The 14400-nt window shown below is 47.6% G+C and overlaps 1 protein-coding gene across 1 annotated transcript; it reads right to left on the bottom strand.

Moving 5' to 3' along the window:
* Positions 1–4588: 4588 nt before the first annotated feature.
* Positions 4589–7378, bottom strand: LOC110943869. Its single transcript, XM_035990031.1, has 5 exons — positions 6616–7378; positions 6384–6545; positions 5933–6313; positions 5138–5857; positions 4589–4593 (listed from the first exon to the last, which is right to left on the bottom strand). The coding sequence occupies exons 1-5, from the start codon at positions 7376–7378 to the stop codon at positions 4589–4591; spliced, it is 2031 nt and encodes a 676-aa protein (XP_035845924.1).
* Positions 7379–14400: the final 7022 nt, after the last annotated feature.

Raw genomic sequence — 14400 nt, 5'->3', positions numbered from 1 at the left:
ACCGCATCGGGGGTTGCAATCATCTACGCCCGCAAGGACGTCATGATGACGGACGAAGCACGTCCGACAAAGGTCGCAAGGCCCACCCCCGTCGACCAACCGGAAAAATGGGTTCTCAACCCAACACATCCGGAACAGAAGGTCACATTGGGTCACGCCTTATCCTCGACCACCAGAGCGCACCTGAAGGAGCTCCTCTTCAGGAACCAAGACATCTTCGCGTGGACTCCCGCAGACATGACAGGGGTCCCACGTGAAATAGCGCAGCACTATTTGAATACCAAACCAGGTATCAAACCAGTGATCCAAGGCCAACGCCACCTTGGGTCAGCTAAAAATCAGGCGATGCAAGAGCAGATCGAAGAACTGCTCTCCGCAGGTATACTGCGGGAAGTCAAGTACCAGACTTGGTTATCCAACCCTGTCATGGTAGAAAAACCATCCGGGGGCTGGCGCATGTGCGTCGATTACAAGGACCTTAACAAGGCCTGCCCCAAGGATTGTTACGCGCTTCCGGAAATCGACGAAAAGGTCGATAACCTCGCACCATTTAGGTGGAAGTGTTTCCTCGATTGCTACAAAGGGTACCACCAGGTACAAATGGCACTTGAGGATGAAGACAAAACGGCATTCCGGACCCCAACCGGAAATTACTGCTATACAAAAATGCCGTTTGGGTTGCGCAACGCGGGCTCAACCTACCAGAAACTGATGAACGACACTTTCCGCGGTCAAATAAGCAAAAGTGTCGAAATCTATATGGACGACCTGGTCGTCATGAGCATGGAGGAAGATACCATGCTCATTGATATAGAAAGAACATTCCAAACTCTGCGAAGCGTCAACATGAAGCTCAATCCAGGGAAATGCTCGTTTGGAATGGAAGAAGGCAAATTCCTTGGGTTCATCGTCACCAAAGATGGATTCAAGGTAAACCCGGAAAAAGTGCAGGCGATCGAGCGCATGCCATCGCCTGCATCGATGAAAGATATGCAACGCCTGGCCGGAAGGCTGGCGGCACTCAACAGGTTCTTGGCTAACCACGCAGCCAAGTCATACCCTTTCATCAAGACCCTGCGAAGCTGTTCAAAGAAAGAACAATTCCAGTGGACCACAGAGGCCGAAAAGGCCTTCCAGGAAATGAAGGAGTGTTTGATACAACTCCCAACACTAACCGCACCATGCAAAGATGAGCCACTCATCTTATACCTATCCGCTGCAGACAACGCAGTAGGCGCGGTATTAATAGTGGAACGAGCAGGGGTTCAAACACCCATCTATTATATCAGCAAAATGCTCAACGACCCAGAGACGAGATACTCGATAATGGAAAAATTGGTACTAGCACTGGTACATGCTTCAAGACGGTTACGACGCTACTTCGTAAACCACATCATCACAGTGCTAACCAATTACAGGATCGGCCCGATCCTGTCCAAACCCGACATCTCTGGGAGATTAGCAAAATGGGCAATTGAGCTGGGCGCACATACAATACATTACAAACCGCGCCCTGCCATCAAAGGCCAAATCTTAGCTGATTTCGCCGCTGAAGTACCAGCGGATCGCATCCAAGAATGCGAAGAATCCCAAAATCCTGCGCCCCCACCACCCTCCTCAGAAGTATGGGCACTATTTACCGATGGTGCATCCAACGAGGACGGCGCGGGCGCAGGTCTGCGACTCGTCAGCCCTGACGGCCAAGAGCTTACATATGCCATCCGCCTCGATTTTAAAAGCACCAACAACGAGGCAGAATATGAAGCACTATTAGCCGGGCTACGTTTAGCAGTCAAAATCGGCGTGCAACATCTGGAAGCGCACGTCGATTCCTTGTTAGTTGCGGGCCAGGTACGCGGCGACTATGCCGCCAAAGGGGATATCATGATCCTCTACCTCGAGCAAGCCCTGCAGCTAAAATCCAAATTCGCTTCATTCAATATTCGACACATTAATCGAAGCGAAAACAAATCTGCGGATGCACTATCAAAACTTGCATCCACCAGCTTCCAACACTTGGCAAAGGAGGTACGTATCGAGATTTTGCAAAATCCTTCGGTTCCTCTACGCCAGGTCAGTGTCATCCAATACGGAACAACGTCATGGATGACACCAATTATCGCATACCTTCAGTCAGGTGTGACTCCCGAGAGCAAAACAGAGGCACGTAAGTTGCAATACAAAGCGTGCCACTATCAAATGGGAGACGGTATCTTATACCGAAAGTCATACCTCGGACCGCTCCTCCGATGCGTTAATCCACAAGATGCCACATACCTTATCCGAGAGATACATGAGGGCATATGCGGCATACATGCCGGACCACGCATGGTCGTGGCAAAAATCATGAATGCCGGGTATTACTGGCCCGGCATGCACCTGGACGCCGTCAAAGAATTACGCAAATGCATGGACTGCCAGCGCCATGCACCAAAAACTTTGCGGCCAAAAAACAATCTGGTCCCCGTCACTACTGCATGGCCTTTTCAAAAATGGGCGATCGACGTAGTGGGACCATTCCCGGACGCACCAGGTGCAGTTAAATTTATCATAGTGGCGGTTGATTACTTCACAAAATGGGTAGAGGCGAAACCACTCGATTCCACCACTGCTATGATAACAAGAAAGTTCATTTGGGAGCACATTATCTGCCGTTTCGGTTTACCAATGTACATTGTTACCGACAACGGCACCAACTTCGCTGCCGACGAGTTCCAAAAATGGCTAGAAGAGCTGAACATCAAACACATATTCTCGTCAGTCGCACACCCGCAAGGGAACGGCCAAGTCGAGAGTATAAATAAAGGCCTAGTCGACGGAATCAAAGCACGATTGGGAACAGCCAGGCGTGGCTGGGTCGATGAACTCCCAAGCATCTTATGGGCTCACCGCACTAGCCCAAAAACAAGCAACGGGGAAACACCTTTCAGCCTCGTCTACGGGTCTGAAGCGGTGATACCCGCGGAAATGGGCCTCCCATCTCCTAGAATGTTGGCTATCGAAAAGCTAGACAACAACAGGGAACGTAGGATCGATTTGGACCTCCTAGAAGAAAGGCGCGAGAACGCCGCCATCAACGAGGCCAAATACAAATCCAAACTGGAAAAGTATTACAACGCGCGAGTTCGCGTTTGTACTTTCACTCCAGGGGACTACGTCCTACGTGACAACGAGGCATCTAATGCCGAGCGCCCAGGAAAACTTGCCCCCAAGTGGGAAGGACCCTACCTCATCAGCGAGGTCTTAGGGAAGGGCGCATACAGGTTACAAACACTAGAGGGCGAACCTATCGCCAGAACATGGAACGCACAACAGCTTAGACGCTGCTATATGTAAGCTATGTTCCTACACTCTCTATGTAACCTAATGGGCCGCAGGCCATTTGCAAATAAATAAATAAGCAATTTTCTACATTATTGTTTGTTATTACTATTACAAATGCGTGTTCCACTTTGCGGTATCCCAAAAACAGATTGGCAAAATCTTCATTCATGATACCCATACAAAGTGGTAACCACACACAACTATTGTAATAGGCCAGCAAAAGACAAACAGACTTGCATGTTTTATCCGGCCGGATACACAAGTTTTTGTTAAACACAATTCCTGAGCCCCAAAAAGGCAAACAATGGAATTGACGCGGACTCATACGACAAAGGTATGGAGTACACTCGACCCCATTCACAAATGGGTAGAGTTCCGGTAATACAAGCTTTTACAAAGCTTAAGCAATTCTAAAAACCCTCGCACGGTAAATAACAGAATTGATGCATACCCATACAACAAAAGTATGGAGTATACTTGACCCCGTTCATAAATGGGTAAAGATTACGCATACACACGTTCAGACATACAAGAATTAAAAACACTTGTACAAACTGAACAAAGAAACTTTATATTCAAAAAATTCAAGTATCTACATGATGCTTACGGAATTTACATAAAGTTCCTATTCTACACAAGAGGAATACAAAAAAGGAGGCACACTAGCCAACCTAAACCCTATTTTGAACCACTGGTCCCCGCGTCGCCTCCGACGTCACCAGCGGGTTCTTCCTCTTCCACATCAGGGTAAAGCATCCGCAAGCGGTCAACATAGTCCGCAACCTCCAAACACTCGTCCAGCTCCCCTACACAGGCAAGGGGCGTGTCATAAAAGGAGGCTACGGCCGCTTTCAGACGACCCTCGGTATCTACATCCCGGAACCCGGATGCCTGATCAGTATAACCGCCTGCGGATAGTACATTGATGTGCCCAATGCAGCGGTTAAAACCAGCCTTGAAGCCAGCATCACGCGCACGTTCCTTAACCAGGTCCAAACCTGATGAGGTCTCAGGGGCATTCATTATGGCCTCGACAATCTGCAGTAAAAAGATCATAAGTCTTGCGTGCTAATCCAAGCAAATGTAAAGGCAAAGGATACTTACACGCGCGATGCCGTGAGTCCGCAACCACTCACGGTCAGCTTCCAGTTGGTTAAAAGAGGACACCAAGGCATCCTTGGCCTCAGTAGCAGCGTCGGCCCGCTGCTCCGCAGCAGACACGCGGGCAGTAAGGTCCGTAACCGCGACCTCCCGCGCCTGCACCTCAGCCTGTTACAAGAATAGCAAACAGTTCACTCAATGAATATTTTCAAAACAATAAAAACGAAAGCAACAACGCTAAAGAAACGTACCTGCAGGCTTTCAACAACTTTGCCTAAACGAATGCGCTCCGCATTCGCCTCTTCAAGAGCCTTAGAAGCACGGCTCTCCTTCTCTGCGGCCTCTTCATAGGCCTTGGAGGCACGAGCCCCAGCTTCTTTAGCCTCTTCAAGGGCCTTCAAGGCGTCGGCCTTCGCCTGCAGCGCCTTCACAGAAATGGCCTCAGCCGCAGCCTTCTCTTGACTCAAAGTAGCATTCGCCGCCTTGGCGTTTGCTAGCTCCTGCCGAGTATGAAACAGAAGATTGTTCTGCTTAGCCCAAGATTCGTTCCACTTCTTGCGCTCGTTGGATGAAATTTCCTCCCAACGCTTACGCTCATCAGCAAGGAGTTTAGCAAGGGAACGCACCTGTTTTAGCTGGGCAGCGGCAGCCCATTCCGAAGTCTGCTTCTGCTTCTCAAAAGCAGCTTTATCCTTCTCGAGCTGCTCCGCACCCGCACGAGCAGCCTCGATCAACTTCTCAACTTCCGCCCGCATACGAGCAGCCTCCTCCTCGCGGCGGCCCAGCACCTTATAATCTTCCAAAATGGCATTAGCCACAATGGAAGTCCCCACCAGCATCGATGAAAGCTGGTTAATACGCAGCTCTCGGGGCGCGGCACGGGCACGCTCGACTTCAAACGGGGTCCCCAGACCACCCAAAATCTCCCTACATGCCGCAGGGTCGTTAGAAATATCATCCCCCTGCATAACAGTCCAGGGGGGTCGGTGGTACACCATACTGCGACCCGGGGAGTAGGTGCGGTAATAATACTCCAATTCAGACTCTCCAGGCTGAATTGGAGGCCCGTCATAACCCGCACCACCGGCAGACGAGCCGCTACCTTTCTCCCCAGCAGGAGACTTCTGCGGCTCAGCATCCTGCTGCCGCACCTCAGCATCAGACTTCTGCTTACCGGCATCTGCAAACCTCAAGTTCAATCCGTCACCCTCATCAGGAGAGATCAGATTGTCCGAGGAGTCCACAGTGTCAAAAATCCGGTCAGCAGTCGCCTCCACTGTCTTCTCCAAAGGGGGATCACGAACTGGCCCAGCAAAAGGGGCCGCAGGCTCCTTAGGCGCGACCTTCTCCTTCAAAACACCCGCACCCGCGGCAGCGGTGTGCGGAGGAGACGCAGGGATGTCAACAAAAGAATACCCCGCATCTCGGGATTCTGCAATACAAAGAGTATTCAATGAGTATTTCCCACCCATGGTAAATACAAAACAACGAAAAGGGATATACTTACCAGCAGCAACTGCAGGTTTCTTCTGCACCGGAGCAACTCTCCTGGTCGACAGTCTCCGCCTCTTCGGTTCACCACCACCAGCAGCTTTCTGCTCTGGCCCCCTTTTCTCTCCAACAACGGGGGGAACCACACCAGTTCCACCCGCGGCCGCACCACTACCTATAACACCCAAACCCTCAAGGGTGTCAGACACTACGACGTAATCGGTATATCTCCGAGAACAAGATTGATAGGTACCTGCGGCTTCGAAAACAGAAGAAGGGGCAGCTGAGCCTTCAACACTCCCCTTACCATGACCCCGCACGGTCTTTTTTACCGTTTTCTTCTCCACAGTCTTTTTGGGGACGCGTTTCTCAAACTTCCCCAAATCCGCAAGGACACCTGGATTCACACAATCAACAGAACCAGTCAAAAATATAAACTGAAAAAACTAATGCCACGTAAGACGTACCTCTTGCGTCTCCCGGAACCGGGGCTTCCAGCACCGCTTTTGATGGTACGCGGAAGTTCTTCAGAATTTCAAGGTTGAAACCTTGCTTCAGCTCAACCGCGATCAGTTCAACCTGGCCCTTGAAATCAGGCTCAAACATCCTCCACAAGCCAACCGCATCCGCTGATACATGCATGCAGGTTACCACAAAGGCTGAGGAAATAAGGAAAATAACAAAGGGTAACGAACTTACCACCACCCTGTTCCCGCAACACGGGTCTTTCCTTCCTATCCGGTCTAGAGAGCATCATCCGCAATATCCATAGTTGGTCATTATCCAACTTCTTGAGTTCAATAGGCCGCAGCCTAGAGAACCAGTCCGCGGTCTTTGCGGAAGCAACAGGAATATCTTCATCGGAAACTCCAACATCGACGTTCCTGAAAGACATGTTAGCATAGACCGCACAGGCTTTCACGTAGAAGAACCTCTTCTTCCAGCCTGTCACACCCTTAGGGGGTGTCATCAACTTCAGACTCCCATGCCTTTGAGTGAACGAGAAAAAACCGGTGTTCACCGTCAACTGGTAGAAACGCCGGAAATTCTCCACTGAAATGGGCAGGCCATGGGCACGGAATGTGTACTCAAAATTCCGAATTCGGAACATTCCGAAAGGGCTAAGCTGGGAGATATGGAGGTGATAATACTCCAATACCTCCGCCACAAACACCGTCACCGGCAACCTAAGGTTACCGTGGGTGAAAAAATCCGCCCACAAGGTTATATAACCGGCCGGAGCATCGGCACCGGTGTCCCCCACTTGTGGGTAAGTAGCATTCCAGTCTTTGGCCATCTGAACAGTGGCCATCAGGGTTTTAAAACTACCTTTTGTCCACTTTAACACCGGTAACCCACCACCGGGAACATTAACATCATCATCCTCGTCTTCTTCCTCAGCCACTATCGGCTGTTCAGGGTTTTCACCCTCCACATTGTGTGGATTCGATGGTTCAGCCATCAAAAATGTAAAAGAAACAGAAGATGATGAACAGAAACACTAGAAACCTCACCGGAATTTCAGAAAAAATCGTCGGAGAAAACAGATGACAACTTTCTCTCAAACGGCAAATTTTTTGAATTTTCGACAAAGTGAGAGGAAACCACAAACGGTTATCCCCTTATATACCCATCGCAATTAATGCGGAGGGAGAAAGCAAATCATCACGTTCAAAAAGAGCGTATCTTGCAACAACACGTGTCGAGCGCCGTTTTAGCTGACGGTTATCACGCGCGCGTGGCCGCCCACGCGCCTGACAAAGAAGACGTTTACACTCCCTGCTACAGTGCATTTAATGCCTCGGGCAGTGCAAATGTCCTTTCATTTCAGCACATGCAGAAACGTCTCACCAACTTCTACCAACTCACACGTGCGATCAAGCCACATAGGCAAGAAAAAGCGACAACATTATCCAAAAAACATAAGCGGCATGCGGTTTTTCTGGTTTACCGCACCATAACCCATACCGCATGTCGTTTTTTTATATACCCTAAAAAATAGGTAGAAATATATCTATCTATGCTATAAAGGGATATATTACCTTTTCCGCATCACTCACGAGCACACGTGAAATATGCGGAAGTGACACACATGAACCCATTCAGATGTGTCAGATGCTCAGAACCAGTGTTGTTCTTTGGACTGAACCGCATCTCAGGAACAGGCAAAGCGCATTGCCTTCCTTTTCTTCAAGCTTCAAATCCCTCCTGTCCGGTTCACAACCACAGAGGGTACATGCACAACTTCTTCAGAAGAAAGAAGGAACGGAATCTACGCGCCCGCACATCAGCAGCCCTGACTCCTGAACCTTCAAGAGTTACATCCGTGCAACAAGCACACTTTGAGCGAATATGGGACTGCAACATCGCAGACACCCATAAAGAGCTACAGACATAACCATAGCTTCCGCAGAGTGGTTGCTACGGAAACGCAAAGCTCACTCCACATCACCGAACGAGGCTACCTCGTTGTAAACTCGGTATTGGAGCGTGAAGGTAAGTGGCTCCAGAAAGAACGCAGATACGTGCTCTGAACAAGCACTTATCAAGCAGCAAGTGTCCGAACAGCGGTAACAAGTCTGCCTATGACTTTGTTTACCTGCCAACGGACCGCGGTAACAAGTCTGCTTACGACTTTGTTTACCTACCAATGGATCGCATGGAATAAACAACGATGGGCATCCTCTTGCCTATGACCATGTTTATTTACCCATAGTCTAGATCCACATTGTTCGACCGAACACGGCCAACAATGACGCAACGAAGTAACCGCAAAGAACGTACGGTTACTTGAGAACTATCAAGATGAACACGAACACCCAACAAAAAAGGGATGGTCATCTCATCATAGGATGCTGAACATAGAACTTGAGCAAAGTTCTAACACAACATCCAAAACCTTCAAACCTGACCGCAAAGGTTGGTTTACAAGTTTTTCTTTTCTTCTTCGTGCACCATTCTGGCAAATGGTTCGAAGAAGAAACCACCTCCAAGAGGTTCGAAACATGTGCAAACCTTCGAACCACCATCCAAGAGGTTGGTTCGAAGTTTGTGCAGCATTACTATGAAGGTCCCTAACAGGCCTTCAACACAACAACAGGTGGCAACCCACCTGACGACATGCAACGGCTGAGAATTTCGCATCAAGCGAAACCCCTTCACCGGTACGGAAGAGGCATAGCCGGATTTTTTACCAGATCACCAGGTTGATCTGGCCTAAAATTTTCTCCAGACTGCCACACTACCTTCCTACACCATAAGTCCAGTACTCCTCCCACGTGCAACTTGCACAAGGGAGCAACACTAGACTGGGGGGACTTGAAGGGGTATGGTCCCAAAACGACCATTACCCGCATCAAACAAACCCCTACCAGCAAGCAAACCGCACCCATGCGGTCACATCCTTCGAACCCATTCGGTTCGAAGATGAATAGCTTGACCCAAGTACGAAAGAAGATGAGCATATCGATGCGGCTGGCACCGCATCATATGGCCATTTTCGTCACGACAAGGGAAGCGAGCAAATAGTCTCCACATACGATGATGCGGCCAACACCGCATCTCGCGTATTTCTTGATCACAAGTAGGAGACGCGGTAACTTCAGACGTTACCGCATGCAGCGATGCGGCTCGCACCGCACCCTGCATATCCAACAAGTGGACTGACACGCCAGGCAAGTGGCTGACACCACGAGGCAAGTGGCGCCGGCGACAGTCCCCTGTCAGAGCTATTAAAGCAATGGGCTGACGTGGCGTAACCCCCACGGCCGGCGAGACTGACACACCTGCAACGGTGCAGCTCGTCGTCAGCCCATCCATCAATCTCCTCCTTCACTCCTCGGCTATAAATACCGACCCCAAACCAGGTTTGAGGTATCATCTCTTCACAACTCTAACTACTACTATAATCTTGCTTTGCTTCCCAAGCAAACTACTGATTCTCACGCCGGAGAGTGGTAACAAGGAGCACCCCCCACCCCATCCTCCTTGTTACGAGTCACGGCTTGTTTCCTTGTGCAGGAGATCATCCACCGGTGACCCAGCCAGCGATCTCCGAGAGGAAGGGATTAACCCTTCTTGACGAGACCAGTGTGTTAACCCTGCCCGGTTAACCATTGTTTCATCAGTGGGTAAAAGGGTTTTTAGGGTAAAGAAATGAAAGGTTTAGGCTCAAAGGGTTAACTAGGGGGATTTTGGGTAGGTGGTAAAAAAAATGAAAAATAATGGTGTAGAAAGAAAAAGGATTAGTCCTAGTGCCTCCATCATTTACTTACTTGGGTTTAAGTTGGTAAGGACCGGGAATGAATCGTCGTGGCAAGTTCTAGAGTCGTAAGAACCAAGCGGCTATTCACACAAGAAACGAAAAATGAGCATTTAGTCTAAAGATGTAAATTTGTATGCTCAATAAAGGCTCAAAACTCACTTTTTGTGGGAATGGGTTTTTCTATGTGATCAAGTATATATAATCAAATTTTAACTAAGCTTGTCATGCCGCTTCATAATTTTCTTATGTTGGTTCTTTTTATCACGACGCTCTCGGTTGTAAATTTGTAAAAATATAACCTTATTAATCTTAGGATTCCTAACTTCAACTTTAGACAAGTAAAAAAAAATAAATTTTTTTTTGAAAAAATTTGGGGTGTTTAGCGGTTCCAATAGAGTTTTGTGTAAGGCTTGTTATTTGGACTTGCAAAATTTCAAGGTTTTAGCATCCCCCCCACACTTAAATTACACATTGTCCTCAATGTGCCCCAAAAATAAATTTTTAGGTTGATTAGATGTGTAATATGGTGTTAAAAGCAAAGATTTATGTTACTGGCAGTCTGGACACGGCCCCTTGTCCGCTGGACACGACCCCGTGGCGAACTGCCAGTAACGAAAACTTACAGAAGGCGAACACGGGGGCGTGTTGGTTAGGCACGGCCCCGTGTTTGACAAAAATTCTGCAGGAAAGTAACCAAACAGCAGGTCTGGGAGGTGAGCACGGGGGCGTGTCGGCTGGACACGTCCCCGTGTGGACAGCCTGTAAGCCTGAAAAACAGGTTTCTTCCCCCGGTTTTTCCATCCTGGCCCTATGAGTGCTAGGGCTTAGCACTCCAAGCCTCGGTTTGTACCTGTTTCATCACTTAATACCACACCAAGCAACACAAACATCCTACATTACCATAGTTAATTGTCCCAAGCATAAAATAAAAGAAAAATAATACGGAAAATAAAAGTAGTCAAGGAAAGTAAATTGTTCAACACTTGGCACGCAGGCCACAAACTGTTCGATAGATAAAGGGACTTAAACCTGTGGGCTCGCCATCAACCCGCTCATGCTCCTTCAAACCCCCTACTCCATGTCCTCATCGCTATCATCACCTCCATCCCCATGCCCCGCCATATACTCCCGGATGCTGCCGATATCATCTTGTATATCGTTGATGTTGCGTTCAATAGCTCCGACCCGGTGGTATGTGTTGTTGGCAAGGTTGTAGGCGTTCCTGGTACACATCCTGCAAAAGATCATGTAAGCTTTGAAAGTTAGGAAAAACGCCTCCTTGTGAGGAGGATTGACCCGGATCACCATGGGGTTGATACTGGTAGTGGGGAGGTGGTGCGTGAAGAACTAGGGCCTCCTGCGGGTTCCATGCATAGCCTTGCGTCCTTTGGAAGCTCACCGACCCGTCTTCCGCCTCATAAAGTAAGTTCATGGCTCGGCAAATGTGGTAGTCAACTCGTCCCGACCATGGGCTTCTTTCAAAGGACCTTGGAATTCGCATGAAATGCTTGAAGAGACGGTACACCCACCCTCCGAAGAAGATAGGTGTTGGAGCGCGAGCAAGGCGGTTGAGATGCATGTTTCGTAACAGGAGATATGGAACATCGAGAGGCTTCCGGTTGTGGATACAGTGAAGGACAACCAAATCTTTCAACCCTACAACGCCACTACTGTCGTGACATTGGTTAAGAGAGTAGGTGAGGAGCCTGTGAATGTAGCGATAGAGCGGATCCCTCAGCTTAGTACTCTTGGTGCTGCTAGGGTTGTAGATTCCTTCACCGATTTGGGCCCATGCGGCTTGACGTTCATTTTCATCCAAGTCTCGTAATCCCCCGGTATTTTCCTCGTTTCCCGATTCCTCTTCCCCGTACAGTCCTATTATAGCTCCAAACTGTGCCATAGAGATCGAGTACTTTGTCCCACCACACCGAAATGCAACCCCTTCATTGTCGAACGGGTCACACCTCGAAGTGAAGGTGAAAGTACTGTAGAACTCCATGGTGCATTGATGCACCGACCGAAGCCGAGTGTTCAATGCAACTGCTAGTGGTCCCGTAACGATGTTATTGAATCGGTCCAGCTGGTTTACCAAGGTTAACAGGTCCGTGCATGCTCGCCTGGGGTACTCCTCGGGTCTTGTTTGAAGTATTTCGTATCTTGCCCTAGCATCGAGCTCACTTGCATTGAACCTTGTGAACTTTGCCATCTGAAAGAATATACCAAAAATTAGCACGAAACAATGAGATTTTTAAAGAAACTGCAAACAGTGGGCGGGACACGGCCCCGTGTTCAGCGGGCACGGCCCCGTGTCCAGACGTCTGTAACCCAAAAACTTCATTTTTCGTCCCGGTCCCGAAAATCTGAAAATTTTTGGCCAAGTATGTGCGGTTTCCCCCAAAAATGAAACCCTAAGTGTCTTTTTTCCCAAAACAACTCGTTTACCCTTCCAATTTCATCTTTTTCGGTTCAAAAACAAGGGTTTGAGGTTTTGGTGAGAAATCGGACAAATCTATCAACAATACAAGTGTATTTACTCTCCATAATACTAATCTAAACTAATACTAACAGATTTCATCAAAAATTTGAAGTTCGATCCGGATGAACTTGAAGAACCCTAGATTTTTCCCCAAATTTTTGATGTTTAACTACATGCAAGTAACTAATCTAACTACTAATGATGATAGAATCATACCTTGATGTTGTTAAACGTGGAGGTAACGTCGAAAATCTGTGGAAAATCGCCTTGAACCAGAGCGTTTTCGGCAAAACGGGGCGTGTGGAATGAGGTAACTGTTATGAAAAGAGGGTTTTATCCTGACAGTTGCCTCAACACGGCCCCGTGTCCAGCGAACACGGCCTCGTGCTGAGCAAAAGTTAAAATTTTTTTTTTGTGCTCGTGTGCATGCCCCCTTTTTTTTCCGAAAAAATGGTTAGAAGACTTACCGGTTTTTGATGTATACTCGCTTGTTCGTAACATGTCGGGTATGATGTGGATGCTTTTCATTCGTTAACCGTTTGAAGTGAGATCTCCTCTTCTTCATCCTTAATGGATCCTCGGTAGAGTTTTAATCGTTGGCCATTGACTTTAAATGGTATACCATTTTGAGCTTTAATTTCTACTGCACCGTGAGGAAAAACATGGGTGACGGAAAAAGGTCCTGACCACCTAGATTTTAGTTTACCCGGAAATAATCGAAGTCGTGAATTAAACAACAGAACTTGATCTCCTACCCGAAATTCATTAGACTTAATATATTTATCATGTAAATTTTTCATTCTTTCCTTATAAATTTCGGAGTTAGAGTATGCGTAGTTCCTTAATTCATCTAATTCATTCATTTGACAGAATCGATTTTTACCTGCAGTTTCTAAGTCTAAGTTTACGCTTTTTATTGCCCAGTAGGCCCTGTGAGCTATTTCTACCGGCAAGTGACAACTTTTTCCATAGACGAGCTTATATGGGGGTGTGCCTATAGTGGTTTTGTAAGCAGTTCGAAAAAGCCCATAAAGCATCGTCTAATTTATAGCCCATTCCTTTTTATTTAAACCTACGGTTTTTTCAAGTATTCGTTTTAAACCTCGGTTAGTCACTTCGGCTTGCCCATTTGTTTGAGGGTGATATGCTGTTGAGACCCGGTGATAGACCCCATACCTTGTTAATATTTTTTCGAGTTGATGATTGCAAAAATGGGTACCTCTATCACTTATCAAAGCTTTTGGTGTTCCAAAACGAGAGAATATTTTTTTCAGAAATTTTACCACTACTCTTCCATCGTTTGTTGGAAGAGCTTCGGCCTCCGCCCATTTAGACAAGTAATCGACTGCCACAAGTATATATTTGTTTCCTTTTGACGGTGTGAAGGGTCCCATAAAATCGAGTCCCCACACATCAAAAATTTCACAAACGAGAATGCCGTTTTGAGGCATTTCGTTTTTGGAAGAAATATTACCTGATCTTTGGCAAGCATCACATGTCTTTACAAGATTTTGTGCATCCTTGTAAATGGTTGGCCAATAAAATCCTGAATCAAATACCTTTCGTGCGGTACTAGCGGCACCATGATGTCCTCCGTATGGACCTTCATGACAATGACGGAGAATTCTTCGTGCTTCATTACCATGGACGCACCTTCGGATGAGTTGGTCGGCACACATTTTGAAAAGATAAGGGTCTTCCCAAAAGTAATGCTTTACATCAGCAAATAATTTCTTTCTTTGGT

The sequence above is a fragment of the Helianthus annuus genome, chromosome 5, assembly GCF_002127325.2.
Source record: "Helianthus annuus cultivar XRQ/B chromosome 5, HanXRQr2.0-SUNRISE, whole genome shotgun sequence".
Classification (NCBI taxonomy): domain Eukaryota; kingdom Viridiplantae; phylum Streptophyta; class Magnoliopsida; order Asterales; family Asteraceae; genus Helianthus; species Helianthus annuus.
Note: the sequence above shows the minus strand (reverse complement) of the source record. Positions and strands in the feature narration are given on the sequence as shown.